At 41.8% G+C, this 25227-nt stretch overlaps 2 protein-coding genes and 1 long non-coding RNA gene across 4 annotated transcripts in view; 2 read left to right on the forward strand and 1 right to left on the reverse strand.

Annotated features, from left to right (window-relative positions):
• The first annotated feature begins 971 nt into the window (after nt 1-971).
• LOC143724287 (uncharacterized) lies at nt 972-1422 on the forward strand. The gene is made up of 3 exons (XR_013197311.1): nt 972-1059; nt 1142-1225; nt 1312-1422. It is a non-coding gene; the product is annotated as an uncharacterized LOC143724287 (long non-coding RNA).
• Nucleotides 1423-8170: 6748 nt separating this feature from the next.
• Nucleotides 8171-21903, forward strand: znf830 (zinc finger protein 830). The gene is made up of 3 exons (XM_077217309.1): nt 8171-8536; nt 8582-8675; nt 20793-21903. The coding sequence occupies exons 1-3, from the start codon at nt 8231-8233 to the stop codon at nt 21470-21472; spliced, it is 1080 nt and encodes a 359-aa protein (XP_077073424.1). The 5' UTR covers nt 8171-8230; the 3' UTR covers nt 21473-21903.
• Nucleotides 21904-22365: 462 nt separating this feature from the next.
• Nucleotides 22366-25227, reverse strand: part of efcab14 (EF-hand calcium binding domain 14) — a 24506-nt gene continuing 21644 nt past the window's right edge. For both annotated transcript variants that reach the window (XM_077217311.1, XM_077217310.1), the window contains exon 10: nt 22366-23345. In XM_077217311.1, the coding sequence (XP_077073426.1) occupies nt 23287-23345 (59 nt within the window). In that variant the 3' untranslated portion in view covers nt 22366-23286. The remainder of the gene's footprint in view (nt 23346-25227) is intronic.

Raw genomic sequence — 25227 nt, forward strand, 5'->3', positions numbered from 1 at the left:
TCTTCACATTTCCCATACTCATGATTACCACTACATCTTGTACACCGTTGTCTCCCTTTACACACCGATGCCACATGTCCATATTTTTGACACTTGTAACATCTCAATGGAGGAGGGGTGTATAGTCTTACTGAATAACTCATAAATCCTAGAAACACTCTTTCTGGCATTTTAACCTCGTCAAAATTCAGCATCACCGACAAGCTATCCATTTTCTCCTTATTATTGATGTACTTTAGTCGTTTGACTTCAATCACTGAGGCGCCTGATATGCTTTTTTTGATTACCTCTTCAGACATACTAGTTGGAATTCCTGTGATCACTCCTCTCATCCATTTTTTCTCTCCCATTACAGAACAATTTACTTTTTGTCCCATCAAAGTTTTTAGCCATAGAGCTTTCTTTTGTTGATTGCTATCTTTACAGACCAGCATCAGTTTACTTTCCTGTAATCTCCTAGCATTCTCTATATCTCCAATCGTTTCTTTCAACGCCTTTGACAGTTTTAAAGGATTCAAAGAGCTTATATCCCCTGTCATGAATTGTATCATTACCTTATATTCCTCTTTCCTCCTTCTCGTCATATGGTTTTCTCTCTCACTATCCGTACCCGATACTTGATTAACACTCTTCTTCCTTTTCCGATTTTCTACTAAATTCCATTCATTTTGTTTACAACCTTTAATCCCACCGCCAGTATCTTCTTCCATCTCCGGATCACTTCCGGAACTACCGTCACTTCCTTCCATCAACGCTCCAGTCACTGCCCAGTGTTTGCCAACCTACCAACTAGAGCCTTGCCCTCCCTCCTGGCCCACCTCTTCCAAGCGGGCCAGGGCCGGCCAATCGAGCCGCGCCCGGGCACGGTTCAGAGCACTCACACTAGTCAAACGAACCGCGCTTTCTATCTACTATTTCTTTTAGATTCTTGACACACGGATTGCACAGCTCTGTAAAGCACATGGTGGAAATGCTTTACAGGTGCACACATTCGTTCTCTGGTGGCGATCCTTCACTAACAAGAAACATGTGAATGACAGTCACATTTCTTGTCTGAAGGTAAATGAAAATCTATTAAATAAATCTCAGGGGCTGGGAACACATTTGTCGCACCAATTATTTTCTTAAAAATATTTTAAAGGACCTTGATGAGAATGACATGGTCCTTATTCCAAGAATTGTTGGTGGACAGAGCCCTGAAAAGGGAAACCACTTCATTTTGTGGGTATGTATGGAGAAAAAAAAAATACATTTTTTGCTCAACAGTTGTTACTCTTTGTGGTTAAAGCGGTTTCTGTTTATTTTGTAAAGGTCTTGGATGGTTTGTTGAATCATATTCGAGTGTACGACCCCACTGGCAACTACAAATCAATTTCTGAGATGGACCTGGCTATACTATGGTATTTTTTGCATTGTAAATGACACACAATTTATCTTTATTTACTAATGTACATTTCTTAATTTCTTTTTTCTTTTGTACAAAAGCAATGCATTCTGAAATACTTGGGAAAATGGACTGTTGAGTACCCAGAACAGTGGAGGCTGGCTGACTCTAGCAACTGTGGGGTTTTGGTTTGTACAGTAAGTTAAATAAATGCTTTTATTTTTTTATTTTTTGTGTATTACATCTACATTACTTTAACAACTGTGTTTATTGCATTAGATGGCAGAAATGGAGGTGAGGGACAAATGGACCTCTATGAAAAACAAGGTGATATGGGGAGAAGATCTGTGGTATCTGAGAAGATATCACGCATCATCAATGGCAGCATATGCGGTTCAGCATATGATGTATAAAACATATGTGTAAAATGTGTGTCCTCATTCATAAAACCAACTTATAAGTTTAATAATTCAAGTAAATCGATGATTTTTAAAATATAGGACTGTTGAGGAGGTGGGGAAAAAAGGAATTTGTGCTCTTGTCAGTGACATTGAATTTCAGGTACATATAAGATTTTTTGAAATTAAAAATGTCTAGAAATTGTTTGCTAAGCTAATTATTTTTTTCAGGAGTTGTTCCAAGGAATTGTGAAAGGCTCACTGAAACCTACGTGGAACAAATGGTGGCAAATGAAGACTGGGAAAATGTCGAAACCAAAGAGCTTTCATCCAGCCTTGTCAGCACATGTTGAGGAACTTCTAGGACACATTGACAACATTGTGTTTAAGCAAAAGAAGGAAAAAAAGCTTGAACATATCGACCTTATAATGTGTGAACTGATTCCTGAGGTACGCATTTTAAGGTATCATTTTGGTACAAATATATACTATATAGTATATATTTTAATTAAGAAATGTAATCTTTTGTTGTTCAGATCAGCCTTTTGATACTGAGACGAACGGAAGGTTTTAGTCACTTTTGGGCTGAGATATCTTATCTTGTGGAGTGTGTCATTAAAATGGCCTTATAATGTCACAACATCCTAGCAGTGAGTGATGTTACATAGCACAACAGACTTTGCGCGTGTACAAATGCACGTGTTGCAGCATGTTTGTGTGTTTTGCAGGTCATGACCCAATCATGCCAAGGGGAAATGACGACAAGGTTCAGCGAGCTATCTACGCCTGCTGCGTTGTGCCTTCCAGTTCGCCCATCTAAGTAAAAACAGTGAGTGATGTTACATAGCACAACAGATTTTGCGCGTGTACAAACGCACGTGTTACAGGATGTTTGTGTGTTTTGCTCTTTTTCAGTACCACAGCGTCCTCATCTCATGGTCTCAGGAGCCTCGGCACATCTCACCTGATTGCATCATCTAGGCCTCAGGATGGTTCCACAAAAAATTGACTGCACATACAATATGAATTACTTCAAACTACAGATTGTACTTTACATACAGCAAAAGACACTGCATCTATTTGGGTCTCATTAGTTAATCCAGGATGGACCTAAAAAAAACTTTAACCTTACGGTTCATTAAACATTTTTAGCACAGCTAACTCAACATTATTATTTTTTTAATCTTCACACTGTATAGCCAGAGAACTATAACAAAAGTATTTAGCAAATTAAAGACACACTACAGTATGTCTGTTTAAATCTGCTTTGTATTGTGTATTTTTTTAAAAATCTATAAATGTCCAAAAATGATGTGCATTTTGCTTGTAGTTTTGTGTTAATAAAAATCAAATCCATTACATCTCATAATTCAGTTGTTCATTTTGTATTGTATAGTGTAATTTAATCAATTTTATTTTTTATAGCCTGTAAGTTTTGGTTCACTAATTATATTGCATTGAATGAATACGATATGCGCATGCGCGTGCGATCTGTGTTTGTGTTTGGAGCTCCGTCGAATTGATTCATTAATCGCTGATTTTCTTCTTTACCACTCATTTATAAACAAGCACTTTCTATTTTTATATCATGTGAACTTATCCTCGACACTATTCCTTATAAAAAACAATCGGATTGCTTTGATATCGCTACTTAGATCCAACTTTCCGAATCTCGGCTACTAGCCTTTAGCCCGCTAGCATTTCACGCGTGGCCTCGCGCCTATCGACCCTCTCATTTTACACCCGTTTGACTGAAAGGATACGTGTTATATCCATCATTTCAGTCCTAAATTAGTAGTGATATTGGTAGTATCACTACTAATTTACTGTTCATCTGTTATAATGGCGAACATATCGGATGTGTGTCTAACGTTACCTCTGAGTGCAGGTGAGGACACATTCGAGCTGGTTTCGGTACGATTGGAGCTGGAGTCGGTGGAGAAACAGATCCGCGTTCTGCTGGTGAAGCAAGCCGAGCTGCGAGATCGGCGATCAACGCTCGAAACATCACGCGCCGATGCTCACAAGTCAGTGGTTAGTAACTTTTTGACTCCGACTTCGTCTACTCCGTGCGTTTCTCTGCCCAGGAGGACGCGATCATCTCTGCCTTCATTCACTCCGGCACCGAGGCAACACCACGGACCCTGGGTGATCCCACAGCGGAAGACACGAGCCAGGACCAGACCAAGGACTTCCCCCCCCCTCCCGGTCTTCGAGATCTCCACCCGGAACCGCTTCTCCCCTCTTCGCGAGCCGGAACGTGACGCCGCCGTGATCATCGGCACTTCCATGGTCCGTCATGTCCGTGCTACCTCAGGTAAGCGTAAGGTGCGCACTCACTGTTTTCCTGGTGCTCGTGTTCTTGATGTCGCCGCACAGATTCCCGAGATCCTGAACGGTGACGAGCGCGTCGGAGCTGTGGTCCTACACGCCGGGACGAACGACATCAGGCTGCGGCAGACGGAGGTTCTGAAGAAGGACTACAGAAGCCTGATCGAGACGGTTCGCAGCACATCGCCTGAAGCAACTATCATCGTGTCTGGACCGCTTCCCACGTACCGACTAGGACAAGAAAGGTTCAGTAGATTATTTGCTCTAAATGAATGGTTAATGTCATGGTGTAATGAACAGAAACTGCTCTTTGTAAATAATTGGAATCTGTTCTGGGAGCGACCTAGGCTCTACCGTGCTGATGGCCTGCACCCCAGCAGAATCGGAGCGGCTGTTCTGTCGGACAACATCTCCAAGACGTTACACACCATATGACTAGTAAGTCAAAGTCCAAATCACAGTCTTTGCTGTCCCAACTTAATTGATATAAGTAGTGTAGAACATTATATAGAAACTGTGTCTATTCCTCGCTTAGTGAGGCCAAACAATAAATCTAGTGTAGGATCTAGCAAAAATCTTATTGTAATTAAACCAGAAAATCTAAATATCAGTGAACAAAAACAATTTCTAAAGCTAGGTCTTCTAAACATTACATCGCTCACACCTAAGGCGGTTATTGTAAATGAAATGGTCACAGATAATAGTTTCGATGTACTTTGCCTTACTGAAACCTGGCTTAAACCAAATGATTATTTCGGTCTAAATGAGTCCACTCCACCAGGATACTGTTATAAGCATGAGCCCCGTCTGATCGGTCGTGGCGGCGGGGTTGCAACAATCTATAGAGATATTCTTAATGTTACTCAGAAAACAGGTCACAGGTTTAATTCGTTTGAAGTACTTGTGCTAAATGTTACGCTCTTAGATGCAAGAAACAAATCCATATTATCTCTAGCCTTGGCTACCCTATATAGACCTCCAGGGCCCTATGCTGACTTCCTAAAAGAGTTTGCAGAGTTTCTCTCAGATCTATTGGTCAATGTCGATAAAGCAATAATTGTTGGAGACTTTAACATACACGTAGATAATACAAATGATGCGTTAGGGACTGCGTTTACAGATTTATTAAACTCCTTTGGGGTCACGCAAAACGTCAGCGGTCCCACTCATCGTCTAAATCATACACTAGATTTAATTTTATCATATGGAACCAATCCAACTGATATAAATATTATACCGCAAAGTGATGATCTCACTGATCATTACATGGTAACTTGTATAATACGTACTGCTGAAATTTGTCACGTTGCGCAACGTTATCGACCAGGCAGAACAATCCTTCCAACCACTATAGATAGATTCTCAAATAGCTTACCTGATCTATCTCAGCTGCGCAGTGCACCCAAACAAACAGATGAACTAGAGGAAATGACTAGCAGTTTGAGCACCATGTTCTCTAGTACACTAGATATTGTTGCACCAATTAGATTAAAAAAGGTAAGAGAGAAAACTAAAGCACCATGGTACAACAGTGCTACGCATGCAATCAAGAGAGAAACTCGTAACTTAGAGCGTAAATGGAAACAAACTAATTTAGAGGTCTTTAGAATCGCGTGGAAAGACAGTATGTCACGTTATAAAAAGGCTCTAAAAGCAGCAAGGGCTGAGCATCTCCGCAAACTAATAGAAAATAACCAAAATAATCCAAGGTTTTTATTCAACACCGTGGCTAGACTAACAAATAAACAAACATCACCAGAGCAAAATATTCCATTACAATATAGTAGTAATGATTTTATGAATTACTTCAATGAGAAAATAGAAAGCATCCGAAACACAATTGTAAATATACAATCCTCTATGATGTCTTATGATTCAGCCTCAATTATGGCCCCTCTAGAACAACTACACCGCTTTACAACTATAGGACAGGAAGAGCTAAATAAACTTATCATTGCATCTAAACCAACAACATGTTTATTAGATCCAATACCCACTAAACTACTGAAAGAAGTGTTACCTGTAGTCGAAGAGCCTCTTCTTAATATTATTAACTCGTCTTTATTTTTAGGTCATGTTCCAAAAATATTCAAGCTGGCAGTAATAAAACCTCTCATTAAGAAACCGCAATTAGATCCAAATAACTTAGCAAATTACAGACCCATCTCAAATCTTCCATTTATGTCTAAAATACTAGAAAAAATTGTGTCCGCTCAATTGTGCTCTTTCTTACAAGAAAATGATATCTATGAAAAATTCCAGTCGGGATTCAGACCGCATCATAGCACAGAAACTGCGCTAGTTAAAATTACAAATGATTTACTTTTAGCTTCTGACCAAGGCTGTATCTCAATACTAGTTCTACTCGATCTAAGCGCTGCGTTCGACACTATCGACCATAAAATACTCCTGGATCGACTACAAAACTACACTGGTGTTCAGGGACAGGCATTAAGCTGGTTTAGATCTTACTTATCAGACCGTTACCATTTTGTCTGTCTAAATGGGGAAAAATCAAAGATAACGTCAGTAGACTATGGAGTGCCGCAAGGATCGGTGTTAGGCCCTCTGCTATTCTCAATATATATGCTGCCACTTGGTAATATTATAAGAAAACATGGAATTAATTTCCACTGTTATGCTGATGACACTCAATTATATATCTCATCACGACCAGATGAAAACACTAACTTATCTAAATTGACAGAGTGTCTAAATGATATAAAATGCTGGATGACGTGTAATTTCCTGCTATTAAATTCAGATAAAACGGAGGTACTACTTATTGGTCCAAAAAACTACCCACAAAATCCCTTACAATACAACTTTAATTTAGAAGGATGTCCTGTTACTTTGTCCACTACAGTAAAAGACCTGGGTGTTATACTAGACCGCAACTTGACTTTCGAAAATCATATTTCATATATTACAAGAACAGCCTTTTTCCACCTTAGAAACATTGCTAAGCTACGCAACATGCTATCTGTTTCTGATGCAGAAAAGTTAGTTCATACTTTCATGACCTCGAGACTAGATTACTGTAATGCTTTATTAGCTGGCTGTCCTACATCCTCAATTAACAAGCTACAGTTAGTGCAAAATGCAGCTGCTAGAGTTCTTACTAGATCAAGAAAATATGATCATATAACACCTATTTTATCATCTCTACACTGGTTACCTATTAAGTTACGTATCAATTACAAAGTATTCCTACTGACCTATAAAGCCCTAAATGGTTTAGCTCCTGTGTATTTAACAGACCTTCTATCGCCATACAATCCATCGCGCTCTTTAAGATCACTAAATTCGAGGCTTCTGGTCATTCCTAGGATATCTAAGTCCACTAAAGGAGGGAGGGCGTTCTCGCATTTAGCTCCTAAACTCTGGAATAGCCTTCCTGATATTGTACGAGACTCAGACTCGCTGTCCCAGTTTAAAACTAGATTAAAGACGCATCTCTTTAACCAAGCATTCACTTAATGCTTAACCTTTGATACTGCTGAATCGGTTCGAATGCATTAACATTATGAACATCAGCTATGCTAATTATTTCCCATCTGCCTTTCTGCTGTTATCTCGGGACGCTAGTCCCGAGGTAAATAGCGTTCGTCAGCTCCAGTTTGTATCCAGCCTCTCACGGAGACTTCAGATGCCCCAACGCCTGTGAAGAGACGACTCGACGCCTGTGAAGAGACGACTCAAAGCCGGCGATATGTTATGCCATAAATTAATACTTGATTAACTAACTGTATTTTTCTATGTACATTTCCGAAATGCAATTTCTGTAAAGCTGCTTTGAGACAATGTGTATTGTGAAAAGCGCTATACAAATAAATTTGAATTGAATTGAATTGAATTGAATGTTATTGTATTGTATGATGATCTGTTTTAAGAAATAATTATGACATAAATCATATGAATTAGTACACAAAATGACATGCATGTAATTAAAAAATCGTAATCATATCAAATCGTAAGCAATCGTATTGCTTGGGTCCTAAGGTGGGACTCATCTCTTCACCACAACGGCGTCTATGTATTTAGATCTATGCACACACACACACGCACACAGCGCTGCTGGAGAAGCGCGTCATCCGCCCGCGACGAGCCTGTGAAGATGGCCTCCTTACAGAAGGGGAAGAAGAAGGTGGTAAACCAAGAGGACTTGCGGCGCTTGATGCGGGAGAAGAAGCGTTCGACGGAGCGCGATAAGCGCGTGGACTCGCCGCACGCCAGATACAGCATCGCGGGTCAGCTGAGCTGCGCGCTGTGCAACGCGCCGGTGAAGTCCGCGCTGCTGTGGCACACTCATGTGCTGGGGAAACCACACAAGGACCGAGTCAGCGAGCTGAAGAACAGGGAGAGCACTCCATCTTCATCCTCATCTTCAGTGCTGAAGAGCAGAACTACACCCGCTCCTTCATCATCCTCATCTTCAGTGCTGAAGAACAGGGAGAGCACTCCATCTTCATCCTCATCTTCAGTGCTGAAGAGAGGCGCGCCCGAGCCCGCGAGTTCAGCGTCAGGAGAAGGGAAGAGAGCCAAGACCCGCGTCACTGCAGGTGCGACACAACATCACAACAACAACACCATCAATACAGCATCATCACAACAACACCATCATCATCACAACAACACCATCATCATCATCATCACAACAACACCATCATCATCATCATCACAACAACACCATCATCATCATCATCACAACAACACCATCATCATCATCATCACAACAACACCATAACCACATCAACAACATCAAAAACACCATCACAACATCATCATTCAATTCAATTCAGTTCAAATTTATTTGTATAGTGCTTTTCACAATACATATTGTTTCAAAGCAGCTTTACAGAAATTGCATTTCAGAAATGTGCATCGAAAAATACAGTTAGTTAATCATGTATTAATTTATGGCATAACATATCGCCGGCGTCGAGTCGTCTCTTCACAGGCGTCGAGTCACGTCTCTTCACAGGCATTTAGTCATCTCATCCCAGGTGTTGGGTCATCTCATCACAGGGGTTGGGTCATCTCATCGCAGGGGTTGGGTCATCTCATCGCAGGGGTTGGGTCATCTCATCGCAGGTGTTGGGTCATCTCATCGCAGGTGTTGGGTCATCTCATCGCAGGTGTTGGGTCATCTCATCGCAGGTGTTGGGTCATCTCATCGCAGGTGTTGGGTCATCTGAAGTCTCCGTGAGAGGCTGGATACAAACTGGAGCTGACGAACGCTATTTACCTCGGGACTAGCGTACTAGCGTCCCGAGATAACAGCAGAAAGGCAGATGGGAAATAATTAGCATAGCTGATGTTCATAATGTTAATGCATTCGAACTGATTCAGCAGTAGTATCAAAGGTTAAGCATTAAGTGAATGCTTGGTTAAAGAGATGCGTCTTTAATCTAGTTTTAAACTGGGACAGCGAGTCTGAGTCTCGAACAATATCAGGAAGGCTATTCCAGAGTTTAGGAGCTAAATGCGAGAACGCCCTCCCTCCTTTAGAGGACTTAGATATCCTAGGAATGACCAGAAGCCTCGAATTTAGTGATCTTAAAGAACGCGATGGATTGTATGGCGATAGAAGGTCTGTTAAATACACAGGAGCTAAACCATTTAGGGCTTTATAGGTCAGTAGTAATACTTTGTAATTGATACGTAACTTAATATGTAACCAGTGTAGAGATGATAAAATAGGTGTTATATGATCATATTTTCTTGATCTAGTAAGAACTCTAGCAGCTGCATTTTGCACTAACTGTAGCTTGTTTATTGAGGATGCAGGACAACCAGCTAATAAAGCATTACAGTAATCTAGTCTCGAGGTCATGAATGCATGAACTAGCTTTTCTGCATCAGAAACAGATAGCATGTTGCGTAGCTTAGCAATGTTTCTAAGGTGGAAAAAGGCTGTTCTTGTAATATATGAAATATGATTTTCGAAAGTCAAGTTGCGGTCTAGTATAACACCCAGGTCTTTTACTGTAGTGGATAAAGTAACAGGAGATCCTTCTATATTAAAGTTGTATTGTAAGGGATTTTGTGGGTAGTTTTTTGGACCAATAAGTAATACCTCTGTTTTATCTGAATTTATTAGCAGGAAATTACATGTCATCCAGCATTTTATATCATTTAGACACTCTGTCAAATTTAGATAAGTTAGTGTTTTCATCTGGTCGTGATGAAATATATAATTGAGTGTCATCAGCATAACAGTGGAAATTAATTCCATGTTTTCTTATAATATTACCAAGTGGCAGCATGTATATTGAGAATAGCAGAGGGCCTAACACCGATCCTTGCGGCACACCATAGTCTACTGGCGTTATCTTTGATTTTTCCCCATTTAAAGGTGCATTGCGCAACAGTTCATGTTAAAAATACCCATTTTTCTAACCCATACATGCATAAACAATTCCCTAATGGGCTGAATGAGCCCATCTCTGATCACTGTGATTGCCTCTATAATCCTGTACAGTAAAATAAATAAGAGGGATTCGGGTCGGAATTTGAGACTGGGTGTGACGTCATGCACTAGCTATGTCGGGCAGGTTTGTGTATTCGCCGCAATTCTCCATATCAGCGAAGACAACTCGCACGACAAAAGTAGAAGATGGATTCAAAGAGACCGGCTTGTAGTCCGTTCAAAACCCCAAGGCAAACTCCACGTAAGACAAAGAAAACACACTCTGGTTGCAGTTTCGCTTGTTGCCTGAGGGGGGCATAGTTCTGCAAAAACTCAGACACTTGCGCTATGCACCTTTAAACAGACAAAATGATAACGGTCTGATAAGTACGATCTAAACCAGCTTAATGCCTGTCCCTGAACACCAGTGTAGTTTTGTAGTCGATCCAAGAGTATTTTATGGTCGATAGTGTCGAACGCAGCGCTTAGATCGAGTAGAACTAGTATTGAGATACAGCCTTGGTCAGAAGCTAAAAGTAAATCATTTGTAATTTTAACTAGCGCAGTTTCTGTGCTATGATGCGGTCTGAATCCCGACTGGAATTTTTCATAGATATCATTTTCTTGCAAGAAAGAGCACAATTGAGCGGACACAACTTTTTCTAGTATTTTAGACATAAATGGAAGATTTGAAATGGGTCTGTAATTTGCTAAGTTATTTGGATCTAATTGCGGTTTCTTAATGAGAGGTTTTATTACTGCCAGCTTGAATATTCTTGGAACATGACCTAAAGATAAAGACGAGTTAATAATATTGAGAAGAGGCTCTTCCACTACAGGTAACACTTCTTTCAGTAGTTTAGTGGGTATTGGATCTAATAAACATGTTGTTGGTTTAGATGCAATGATAAGTTTATTTAGCTCTTCCTGTCCTATAGTTGTAAAGCGGTGTAGTTGTTCTTGAGGGGCAATAATTGAGGCTGAATCATAAGACACCATAAAAGATTGTACATTTACAATTGTGTTACGGATGCTTTCTATTTTCTCATTAAAGTAATTCATAAAATCATTACTACTATATTGTAACGGAATATTTTGCTCTGGTGATGTTTGTTTATTTGTTAGTCTAGCCACGGTGTTGAATAAAAACCTTGGATTATTTTGGTTATTTTCTATTAGTTTGCGGAGATGCTCAGCCCTGGCTGCTTTTAGAGCCTTTTTATAACGTGACATACTGTCTTTCCACGCGATTCTAAAGACCTCTAAATTAGTTTGTTTCCATTTACGCTCTAAGTTACGAGTTTCTCGCTTGATAACATGCGTAGCAATGTTGTACCATGGTGCCTTAGTTTTCTCTCTAACCTTTTTTGATCTAATTGGTGCAACAATTCCTAATGTACCAGAGAAAATGGTGCTCAAACTGCTAGTCATTTCCTCTAGTTCATCTGTTTGTTTGGGTTCACTGAGCAGCTGAGATAGATCAGGTAAGCTATTTGAGAATCTATCTATAGTGGTTGGAAGGATTGTTCTGCCTGGTCTATAACGTGGCGCAACATGACAAATTTCAGCAGTACGTATTATACAAGATACCATGTAATGATCAGTGACATCATCACTTTGCGCTATAATATCTATATCGGTTGGGTTGGTTCCATACGATATAATTAAGTCTAGTGGATGATTTAGACAATGAGTGGGACCACTGACGTTTTGCGTGACCCCAAAGGAGTTTAATAAATCTGTAAACGCAGCCCCTAACGCATCATTTGTGTTATCTACGTGTATGTTAAAATCTCCAACAATTATTGCTTTATCGACATTGACCAATAGATCTGAGAGAAAGTATGCAAACTCTTTTAGGAAGTCAGCATAGGGCCCTGGAGGTCTATATAGGGTAGCCAAGGCTAGAGATAATAGGTATTTCCTTCTTACATCTAAGAGCGTAACATTTAGCACAAGTACTTCAAACGAATTAAACCTTTGACCTGTTTTCTGAGTAACATTAAGAATATCTCTATAGATTGTTGCAACACCGCCGCCACGACCGATCAGACGGGGCTCATGCTTATAACAGTATCCTGGTGGAGTAGACTCATTTAGACCGAAATAATCATTTGGTTTAAGCCAGGTTTCAGTAAGGCAAAGTACATCGAAACTATTATCTGTGACCATTTCATTTACAATAACCGCCTTAAGCCCAGTTCACACTACAAGTGACAAAGCGACACGATACCATTCATTTCAATGGGGAGCGGGCGATTTCCGGCGACACGCGCGACAGCAACCGTTGGCGACCGGATGGGGCGTGTCTGGCGACGCGATAAAGTTGAGATCTGTTTAACTTCATGCAAATGAAGAGCGACTTTCGGGAGCGACAAACCCCGCTCAAATAGGAGTGGATCGCGCATGATCCTTCTCCACATCATTGGATGTCATTCATAAAGGCAACCAGTAGTGGGAACGCCCACTAGCGACCTCATCACTAGCCACTGGCGACATGCAGCGACAAAGTCGCTTTTAGTGTGAACGGGGTGTGGACTCATTTAGACCGATCATCATCACCACAACACCATCATAACAACACCATCATCAACTACATCATCAACACCATCACAACAACACCATCACCACATCAACACCATCATCATCATCGCCACAACAACACCATTATCACATCATCATCATCACAATAACACCATCATCATCATCATCATCACAACAACACCATCATCAACAACATCATCAACACCATCACCACATCATCACCATCACCACATCATCACCATCACAACAACACCATCACCACATCAACACCATTATCATCATCGCCACAACAACACCATTACCACATCATCACCATCACAACAACACCATCATCAACTACATCATCAACACCATCACAACAACACCATCACCACATCAACACCATCATCATCATCGCCACAACAACACCATAACCAACACATCATCACCATCACAACAACACCATCATCAACAACATCATCAACACCATCACCACATCATCACCATCACAACAACACCATCACCACATCAACACCATTATCATCATCGCCACAACAACACCATTACCACATCATCATCATCACAACAACACCATCAACACCATCACAACAACACCATCATCATCATCATCACAACAACACCATCATCAACACCATCACAACAACACCATCATCAACACCATCACAACAACACCAACACCATCACAACAACACCATCATCATCGCCACAACAACACCATTACCTCATCATCATCACAACAACACCATCACCACATCAACAACATCAAAACACCATCACAACACCACCATCGTCATCACAACACCAACACCATCATCAACACCATCACATCAACACCATCACAACAACACCATCATCATCATCACAACAACACCAACACCATCATCAACACCATCACAACAACACCATCATCATCGCCACAAAAACACCATTACCACATCATCATCACAACAACACCATCACCACATCAACAACATCAAAACACCATCTCAACACCACCATCGTCATCACAACACCAACACCATCATCAACACCATCACAACAACACCATCATCATCACAACAACACCAACACCATCATCAACACCATCACAACAACACCATCATCATCATCATCACAACAACACCGACAACATCAAAAACACCATCACAACACCATCATCATCACAACAACATCAACAACACCATCATCAACACCATCATCATCATCATCACAACAACATCATCAACACCATCACAACAACATCAACAACACCATCACACCATCACAACAACATCAACAACACCATCACAACAACATCACAACACCATCATCAACACCATCACAACTTCATCATCATCACAACATCAACTCCATCACATCATCATCAACACAATCACAACAACACCATCACCACATCATCATCACATCGACACCATCAACACCATCATCACAACACCATCACCACATCAACACCATCATCATCATCACAACACCATCACCACATCAACACCATCATCATCATCATCATCACAACACCATCACCACATCAACACCCTCATCATCACCATCATCATCATCATCATCATCACATCGACACCATCATCATCATCATCACAACACCATCACCACATCAACACCATCATCATCATCATCATCATCACAACACCATCACCACATCAACACCCTCATCATCATCATCATCATCATCATCACAACAACAACATCACCACATCAACACCATCATCACATCGACACCATCATCATCACAACACCATCACCACATCAACACCATCATCATCATCACAACACCATCACCACATCAACACCATCATCATCATCATCATCATCATCACAACACCATCACCACATCAACACCATCATCATAATCATCACAACACCATCACCACATCAACACCATCATCACATCGACACCATCAACACCATCATCATCATCATCATCACAACACCATCACCACATCAACACCATCATCATCATCACAACACCATCACCACATCAACATCATCATCATCATCACAACACCATCACCACATCAACACCATCATCATAATCATCACAACACCATCACCACATCAACACCATCATCACATCGACACCATCAACACCATCATCATCATCACAACACCATCACCACATCAACACCATCATCATCATCATCACAACACCATCACCACATCGACACCATCATCATCATCACAACAACACCATCACCACATCAACAACACCATCATCATCATCACCACACCAACACCATCATCATCATCATCACCACCACATCAACACCATCATCATCATCACCACATCAACACCATCATCATCACCACAACTACACCATCATCATCACCACAACAACACAATCACTACATGAACACCAACACATCATCATCATCACATCAACACCATCATCACCACACCAACACCATTATCGTCATCACAACAACATCAACAACACCATCACAACACCAACACCATCATCAACACCATCACAACAACAACACCATCATCATCACAACAACACCATCATAACAACATCACAACACCAACACCATCATCAACACCTTCACAACAACATCACAACACCAACACCATCACATCATCATCATCATCACATCAACTCCATCACATCATCATCACCACAACACAATCACAACAACACCATCACCACATCAACACCATCATCATTATCGCCACAACACAATCACAACAACACCATCACCACATCAACACCATCATCATCATCACCACAACACAATCACAACAACACCATCACCACATCAACTCCATCACATCATCATCACCACAACACAATCACAACAACACCATCACCACATCAACACCATCATCATTATCGCCACAACAACACCATTATCACTTCGACCCCATCACCACATCAACACCATCATCATCATCACAACACCATCACCACATCAACACCATCATCATCATCACAACAACAACACCATCACCACATCAACACCATCATCATCATCACAACATCAACACCATCACAACACCATCACCACATCAACACCATCAACACCATCACCACATCAACACCATCACATCATCATCATCATCATCATCTACACATCAACAACATCATCATCATCATCACAACACCAACATCATCATCACCACACCATCATAACAACATCATCATCACCACATCAACACCATCATCATCACCACAACAACACCATCACTAGATCAACAACATCATAACAACATCATCATCACCACATCAACACCATCACCACATCAACACCATCACATCATCATCATCTACACATCAACAACATCATCATCACAACACCAACATCATCATCACAACACCATCATAACAACATCATCATCACCACATCAACACCATCATCATCACCACAACAACACCATCACTAGATCAACAACATCATAACAACATCATCATCACCACATCAACACCATCATCATCACCACAACAACACCATCACTACATCAACACAATCACATCATCATCATCATTACCGCATCAACACCATCATCATCACCACCACTATGCTTCACTGTGGAGACTGTATTGGACAGGTGATGAGCAGTGCCTGGTTTTCTCCACACATACCGCTTAGAATTAAGGCCAAAAAGTTCTATCTTGGTCTCATCAGACCAGAGAATCTTATTTATCACCATCTTGGAGTCCTTCAGGTGTTTTTTAGCAAACTCCATGCGGGCTTTCATGTGTCTTGCACTGAGGAGAGGCTTAAAGCCCCGACTGGTGGATGGCTGCAGTGATGGTTGACTCACTACAACTTTCTCCCATCTCCCGACTGCATCTCTGGAGCTCAGCCACAGTGATCTTTGGGTTCTTCTTTACCTCTCTCACCAAGGCTCTTCTCCCCCAATAGCTCAGTTTGGCCGGACGGCCAGCTCTGGGAAGGGTTCTGGTCGTCCCAAACGTCTTCCATTTAAGGATTATTGAGGCCACTGTGCTCTTAGGAACCTTAAGTGTAGCAGACATTTTTTTGTAACCTTGGCCAGATCTGTGCCTTGCCACAACTCTGTCTCTGAGCTCTTCAGGCAGTTCCTTTGACCTCATGATTCTCATTTGCTGTGACATGCACTGTGAGCTGTAAGGTCTTATATAGACAGGTGTGTGGCTTTCCTAATCAAGTCCAATCAGTATAATCAAACACAGCTGGACTCAAATGAATGTGTAGAACCATCTCAAGGATGATCAGAAGAAATGGACAGCACCGTCACAGCAAATGTTCTGAATACTTAGGACCATGTGATATTTCAGTTTTTCTTTTTTAATAAATGTGCAAAAATGTCAACAATTCTGTGTTTTTCTGTCAATATGGGGTGCTGTGTGTACAATAATGAGGAAAAAAATGAACTTAAATGATTTTAGCAAATGGCTGCAATATAAGAGAGTGAAAAATGTAAGGAGGTCTGAATACTTTCCGTACCCACTGTAACTATAGAATCAATTCTTAATGCGCATGTGAACGCCATCAGCGTCTATCACAGGTTCACGTTTAAAGTCTGTTTAGAGAGAACAGTGTCGTCTTAGCGGCCCCTAATTTAATAACAAATGATCATTTAGACGGAAGTGAATCAATCAAAACTAACTTTAGCTGGAAAAAACATTTTTCAAGAGCCACTATAAAACCAAACCAATCTCTGTTACCTTAAATTATATCTTTATCTCTGTAAAGCTGCTTTGAAACAATCTACATTGTTAAAAGCGCTATATAAATGAGGATGACTCGACTTCTTGAGGCGCACACACACACTAGGTCTCTCGCTCTCTCCCTCTCTGCCGTGCGCGCGCTACACGGTTTGAAGCACAGTATGTGCGCGCTCTTTCTCGCTCGCTCTAGATTACGGGAGATTTGAACTAATTTGCGGGCATCAGGGAGCCGCTATCAATATGCGGAAGACTCCAGGAACTTCTGGGAGACTCGGGATGTCTGGAACATTCACCCGCCAGTGTGGCGGATAGCCTTTTGAGATTTACTCGCCAAACGGAAAATATACCTGAATTTGGCGCTTTGCGGGTGTTAATTTCGGAACCTTGGCTCAATGCTAATGGTTTTTTTCTACAGTGGTTGATATTTTCACTTGTCCCTGCACAAAAAAAGTAACAAATTAATACATCAAAATAAAATAGGCCTAGTTATTGTTTTTGACCCATGTAACCTTAATAAATAAGGTTATGACACCAAACACTACTAGCCTAAAGGTCCTTGCACTCTGAGGCCGAAATTTTCAAGAATCAAGAATCAAGAATTTTTATTGCCAAGTAGTGTTGTGCACATACAAGGAATTTGCTTTGGTAATAAGGTGTTACCGAGGCTGCTATATTCAGCGCCAACTTGAGAAAAACAAAAAAACAGCATGACATGAGGAGAGGTGAGGAGAAAAAAAAAAAAGGCGACCCCCAGACTATGCTCCTGTAAGGAGAACAGTCTGGGAACAGGAAAAAACACCTCAGCAACATTAGCACATAAACAGTACACTCTACAAACAAGACATTGCAACATGGTGGGGAGTGGGGGATGGAGGTAGTCCAGCCCAGGCAAGCAGCATCCGGTCCTGCAGCCATTATGGCGCTGGTCACAGACCCGCCTGTCAGACTGGGGGTACGAAGCGGCGAAGGCGTGGGATGGGGTGTGGGTTAGGTGCATATCTGTGTATGTGTAAGTTCATGTGTGTGTAGGCCTGGAGAGAGTCGCTAAGCCAGCACCATAATCTAGGAGCCTCAGTCCGCAGGATTGTCATAGCGATACACAGCAAGTTGCCATGGAGACAACCTTGATCATGTCCCAGGCAGAGTCAACAATCAGCAGGTGTCTGAGGAGTCGGGGAAGGAATGCAAGAGCGGCTCACTGCAGTGCTCTTCCGGGAGAGTTGTTGTTCCAGCAGCGGCCTTGGCCAAGGCCAGTGCTGGTAGGGGGGTGCCGAAACAGATAAGATTGGGATTGTTTGGTCTTCGGGCGAGTAGCCGCATTCAATTTATGCAGGCTATTCTCCTGGTCCGTTTTGGTCTCTGAAACGATCCATTTGCCTTTGCAAAGCTGTGAGCTTCTCCATGATGTTATCCATATTGTGGTTCATAGACCCAGTCTGAGTGCAGACAGCTCTGCCCACCGCTTCAATCATCACGGGCAGCCTTGCGGGGCTTTTGACAGCTGTCACCGTCTCCTTAGTTCCTCGGTAAACCAGGGCAATGCCTAATCCAATCAGCAGAAGACCTGTTATCATGGTGCCGAAAAGGTAGATATCTTCAACGTCCTCCACGGAAAGAGCCGCCAGACACACGACCCGCCACCTCTCCCACGCGTCCATCGTGTAGCCAGCTGCGAACGTCCCGGCAGGGCAGTCAGGTTCCCCCGAACCCAAGCTTCTCGTCGAGAAGATGGTGTCAATTGCGTTGAGAGACCAGTTGATCAAATCCATAATTTCTTGGTTTTGGAGAGCAGTGGTTTTGGTTTTCGGATGCGTTTTTTCGTATTCGTCATTCAGTGGTTTTGAACTGTCAAAACTTTGGTCTCCTCAATGTTGCATTGGATTTTCTCCTCAGTGTAAAGATTGAGAGCTCCATCTATCACTGTTTTACATGTTCGGAGAGCAGGGATGTCGTTAGGCCTATTTCAGGACGGGTGAAGATACCCCAAAATGTTCCTAAGCCCCCCTAAATGATAAGAACAACAATAACAAATTGATTTATCAATAACCTCATTGGAATGAGTATCCTCATAAGGAAAGTGGATACGGGATATTTTGGTTTCCTATGACAGACATCCCAAGGCTCCGGGAGTCTCCCGCATTTTGATAGCGGCTCCCTGACGCCCGCAAATTAGTTCAAATTTCCCGGAATCTAGAGCTCGCGAGCTCCAAACCGTGTAGCGTGTGCACGGCAGAGAGCGAGAGACCTTGCTTATGTGTGCAAATGTGCGCACGTATGCCTCATGAAGCGCATGTAGAGCGCCCCCTAGAGGTCAACAAAACCGTTCCTGATGCATCCCTGGTAAACAACCCTATTTTTGTTAGTTTATTTACCTAAATCCCTACCTGTCTGAATCACTAAGTTCGGGGGATCCCTATCCGAGATGGAAGAGATTTGAGAGTCAGGTTCATGAGGATACACTTAGAATAGTTTAGTACACTGTGCTGGTGGGGGTGCCTACACCTACACCTCCAGCACGGCCTGTGTCAGGCTTTCGTGCTCCCACTCAAGTGTCCAACTTGAAGTGTCTTACACTCTGTGTGTCCTCCTGGTTATAAATGGTAAATGGAATGCATTTATATAGCGCTTTCACAGACCCAATGGCCACCAAAGCGCTTTACATGTTGCCTCACATTCACCCATTCACTTACTCATTCATACACCGACGGCGAGTGTGAGCTATGCAGACCTTCAGTCACCGCTCAGATATCAAATACAGACATTACTGAAATGTTCTTTTCATGTATTCTTTAATCACATTGGTTACTTCTATAACTAAGTAAAATCTCATAAGCCCTAGAGAAGTATTTCAACCCATGTGATGTTTAAAAGGAAATATTAATTAATACCTTGATTATAATCACTCATTAGATATACATTGAAGCAGCAGTCCATTCAGAAACCGGTTCTGTGTGACCCGTCACTGACTCTACTGTGGTTTCTGTGTGTGTGTGTGTGTGTCAGACTGATGTTCAGGTCTTGAGGTGAATAACCCGTGATTGTGTGTGTGTGTGCAGGTGCAGGACAGCAAGAGCAGACGGCCGTATCTGCAGGTCTCCTGCTCCTCGCTGGACACTATGATGATGGTGAGGAAGAGGGCAGCCGTTCAGCTCCAGCTGGAGAGCCGGTCCCGAACGCCGGGCTCCCCGCGGACTTCTTCGACAGCAGCAGCGTCTCCGAGTGTCAGTCCGGTTCCGTGTCTCACTCCGGCTCCGTATCTCACTCCGGCTCCGTGTCTCACTCCGGCTCTGTGTCTCAGGCCGAGGACGGGGACGAGAGGAAGGACGGCCCGGCCGAAGCTCTACCCGAGGGCTTCTTCGACGACCCGGTGCGCGACGCCAAGGTGCGTAACGTGGACACGCCGCGAGACCACATGGACCGAGAGTGGGAGGAGTTCCAGAAGGAGATGCGGCAGGTCAACAGCGCGTCCGACGCCATCGTGGCCGAAGACGACGAGGAGGGGCGGCTGGAGCGGCAGATCCACGAGATCGACCAGCAGATGCTGTGCTTCCGGCGCGTGGAGGTCCTGCGAGCCAGACAGGAGCTGGTGAAGAGTGCGCTGAGCAGAGCGAGACTGCAGAGAGACGAGGCGAGGCCAGCCGGCGGAGAGGAGGAGCAGGAGGAGGAGGAGGAGGAAGAGGAGGAGCTGATGCACGTGCTGGCGCAGGACTGGAGGGCCAAAGGAGCGCTCGCCTGAACACACTCCTGCAGATCACAGGCGCTTCTGAACTGTGTGTGTGTGTGTGTGTGTGTGTGTTTAGATACTGACTCAGGCAGCTTCACAGGAGCTTGGACACGCTTTGACTTTTCATAAACAATCACGCAGTTGAGAGTTCTGGTGTGCAGTGAATGATGATCAAACATGATATAGATCTCAAAGCATTCAGAAGAGAACAATTTCAAGATCACTTCATAGATTTCACTTCTGGAAGAGGGGCATACACGGTTTTTTATGCATACGTTGGTTCTCTGAATATTAATATCAGACCTGTTGGGCAGGAATGATGAGATAATATTGGGCTGGTATTATCTCTTGTTAATCACTTTTGATTTTTTGGCCTGTAAAAAAAGATTTTTGAAAAAGCAAGTTATGTTAATTATACCATTAAATTTATATCTATCTGTTAACACTTTTCTCTTGTGATATACAATGTTATGATAGTGTTTATAAGTCTGTCAAGACTAGTTTTCAATAATCATCACAGGGTTTTTTCTCCGTCACGTGGCTTAACCATTTCTTCTCATCAAAGAAACCTTTTCTCAGATTTAATTTTGTGTTCTTCTCATTTGCAACACCTAAAGCAGTGCGGCTGAAACATGGCGGAATCAGCGTTATTTACATTTAATGTTTTACCAGACGCTTTTGTCCAAAGAGACTTACAAATGAGAACAATAGAAGCAGTGAAACTAACAATAGGACAACATGCAGGTGCTGTGACCCTTCCCAGTTTAGTTTAACACAGTTCAAGGAATTTTTTTTTTAGGTAGATATAGAAGAGAAGTGGTGTTAGTACATGGAATGGTATGATTACCTTTTATCCAGACGCTGAACGTTATCTCTCGAGCTCCTCATGAGACAGACGCACACGCTTCAGTAAAATCAGCCTTTATTCAGGTTACATTACAGAGAACATGCACTGCATCACATCTTACTGCTTAAAATTACTCTGACTCAATCCTACAATATTTACACTTCATCTGGTTTTATTAAGCGACAGCAGAGTCTGAGAGACATTTTCAAGAGTCTGCAGAAGAACAAAACCAGAGCAGTGTCTGCAAGGCCTTCAGTCCGCAGACACACACACACACACACACACACACACACACACACACAGTAAAGGAGAAACCAGAGAAAGAGATGCACACTCACTCAGTAAAGGAAATATTAGAGAAAGAGAGAGAGACACACACATTCATACACAATCAGTAAAGGAGAAACCAGAGAGAGACACACACACTCACACACACACACACACACACACAGTGCTGAATTAACTTTAAATTAAAACCTACATCTAATCAAAGACAAGTAGCTGAGTGCATTGCATTATATTATCACAAATATGATTACATCCCCTAAAAGCAGTCATATGGATCATAGTATTGCTAGATCTGACAGTAATGTAGTTTAAAACAATCTTCATTTGCTTCAGTTCATACAGAGAGATACATGTTTAAATATAAGAGTGAATCTCACTGAATCACGTCCAGGTTTTAGCAGAAGTCAAAGGAAAACTGAAGGTCCTCATTTATGCATCTTCTGACGTTTGTTTTCATTGCCACTGGTGAATCTCTTGACAGTAATACAGTAATTTACTGCGTGATTCTGGAAAACAGACGTATGTAAATCAGCAGCTCAGCGAACACTAGCGCGGTGTGTTTTTGGCAGCAGAGGAATGAGATTCAGGGTGAAATATGAAGATCTTCATGCTCCCGCACACTGGGCTTCATCTGATCCCGACAGGACTGTGAGACTCACTCTTATCTGAGATGAGAGTGTGTGAAAGCCTGTTAGGGTGGACCCTCACTGGCGGCTGACCTCTGACCCCGAGACAGCAGCTGCTCCACATCTGACAGCACAAGCATTCACACGGTTAGCAGGGCAGTGTAATGCTTATATCAAAATATGAATGGCAATATATATATTGACAAAAAAACACTTTCTCATGGCCATCCATAGATTCTGTTAATAAACAAACATATATCAGGGTTTATACACATTTTTACCAATAAACATTTGAGGCAAATATTCATGACCTACCATTCCATAAATCATCTATGTATATACGTGAATAAAGATCCGTGTTTAAATTTACCGCAGCATATCTTAACTAAAATTAATGACAAGCTAGATCTGAGTGATAAATCGGTATTTATCAGTGGTGTACCTTTATCGATAACGGTAGAAAAAATGTTTGACAAAGCTCACTTAAATGCTTAAAGTGTAAATAGACATGAAAGTCAGAAAACTGGCATGCATCTGGAAGAAAGCAATAAAAGAGGCATTTCGTGGAAGGAAAGTGTTGCGTACAGAAAGGCCTGAAAAACTGCTAGATCTGCTTGTTTTTTGACTCTTAGAAAAACAAACAAAACCCAAGATATTTATTTGATACAGGGACTAAATTAAGAAATAAAGCTTATACTTCTGAAGCTTCCAAGCAGCACAGCAGTAATGACTATTAACTTCTTACAAGATTGATAATATCAGTGAGAAATTTATAACTATGTAACCGTATACGGTCTACTACAGTGTAGTCTCACTGACGAAAAATTAAATTCATTCAATGCTATAAGAGAGGGTGAATTTTATAAACCCGTAAAATCATCTAAATCGACAACATGTATGTTAGACCCTATACCGACTAAACTATTGAAAGAGATGCTTCCAGAAGTCATAGATCCTCTTCTTAACATCATTAATTCATCTTTGTCATTAGGATTCGTACCAAAGCACAAAACGCAACTTGATCCTACAGAATTAGTCAATTACAGGCCGATCTCGAATCTACCTTTTCTGTCAAAGATACTAGAAAAGGCAGTATCCTCACAACTGTGTTCCTTTCTTGAAGGAAATGATATCTGCGAGGATTTCCAGTCAGGATTTAGACCGTATAATAACACTGAGACAGCTCTCATTAAAGTCACAAATGATTTGCTCTTATCATCCGATCGTGGTTGTATCTCTCTATTAGTGTTATTTGATCTTAGTGCTGCATTTGACACTATCGACCACAACATTCTCTTAAATAGACTTGAAAACTATGTTGGCATTAGTGGAATTGCATTAGCATGGTTTAAATCATATTTATCTGACCGTTATCAGTTTGTAGCAGTAAATGAAGAGATGTCTTATCGATCACGAGTTCAGTATGGCGTACCACAAGGCTCAGTACTAGGACCGCTGCTGTTAACTCTGTACATGCTACCGTTAGGAGATATCATTAGGAAACATGGAATTAGTTTTCACTGTTATGCTGATGAGAACCAGGCACTGTAAGACCACCCTTTTGCAGCCTCTATTTAACATCTTTTGCCAGTGTTGGAGTGATGTGTGGTGTTCCAAAAGACATGAGAGATGCGTAGATCAGGGGTTTTCAAACTTTTTGTGTGTGTGGACCACTATTTGTAATCAAGAATTTTCACGGACCACCTCATAATACACATAATAAAATATATCTACACAGAGTCCTTCCTGAATTAATCCGCACCTCTAAATAGGCTTACTAACATTAAAACTATAACTGGTCATCACATCAGTACAACAGCTTGTTAAAAGAAAGTTTACTGCACACAACGGCTGCCACATATTTAATTTATTTATTTACTCAAGCGCCCGAGGGCATAATCAGGTTCATTTTCAGGGATGCAAACATGTATGGTCAAAAAAGAGAGAGGTAATCGAAGCCCTCGCCCCTCGGCAAATATCCAGATACTTTGCCGTCAACCCCTGTC

Source organism: Siphateles boraxobius, unplaced genomic scaffold, assembly GCF_051911475.1.
Source record: "Siphateles boraxobius isolate OS27281-9 unplaced genomic scaffold, OSU_SipBor_1 72, whole genome shotgun sequence".
In the NCBI taxonomy this organism is placed as follows: domain Eukaryota; kingdom Metazoa; phylum Chordata; class Actinopteri; order Cypriniformes; family Leuciscidae; genus Siphateles; species Siphateles boraxobius.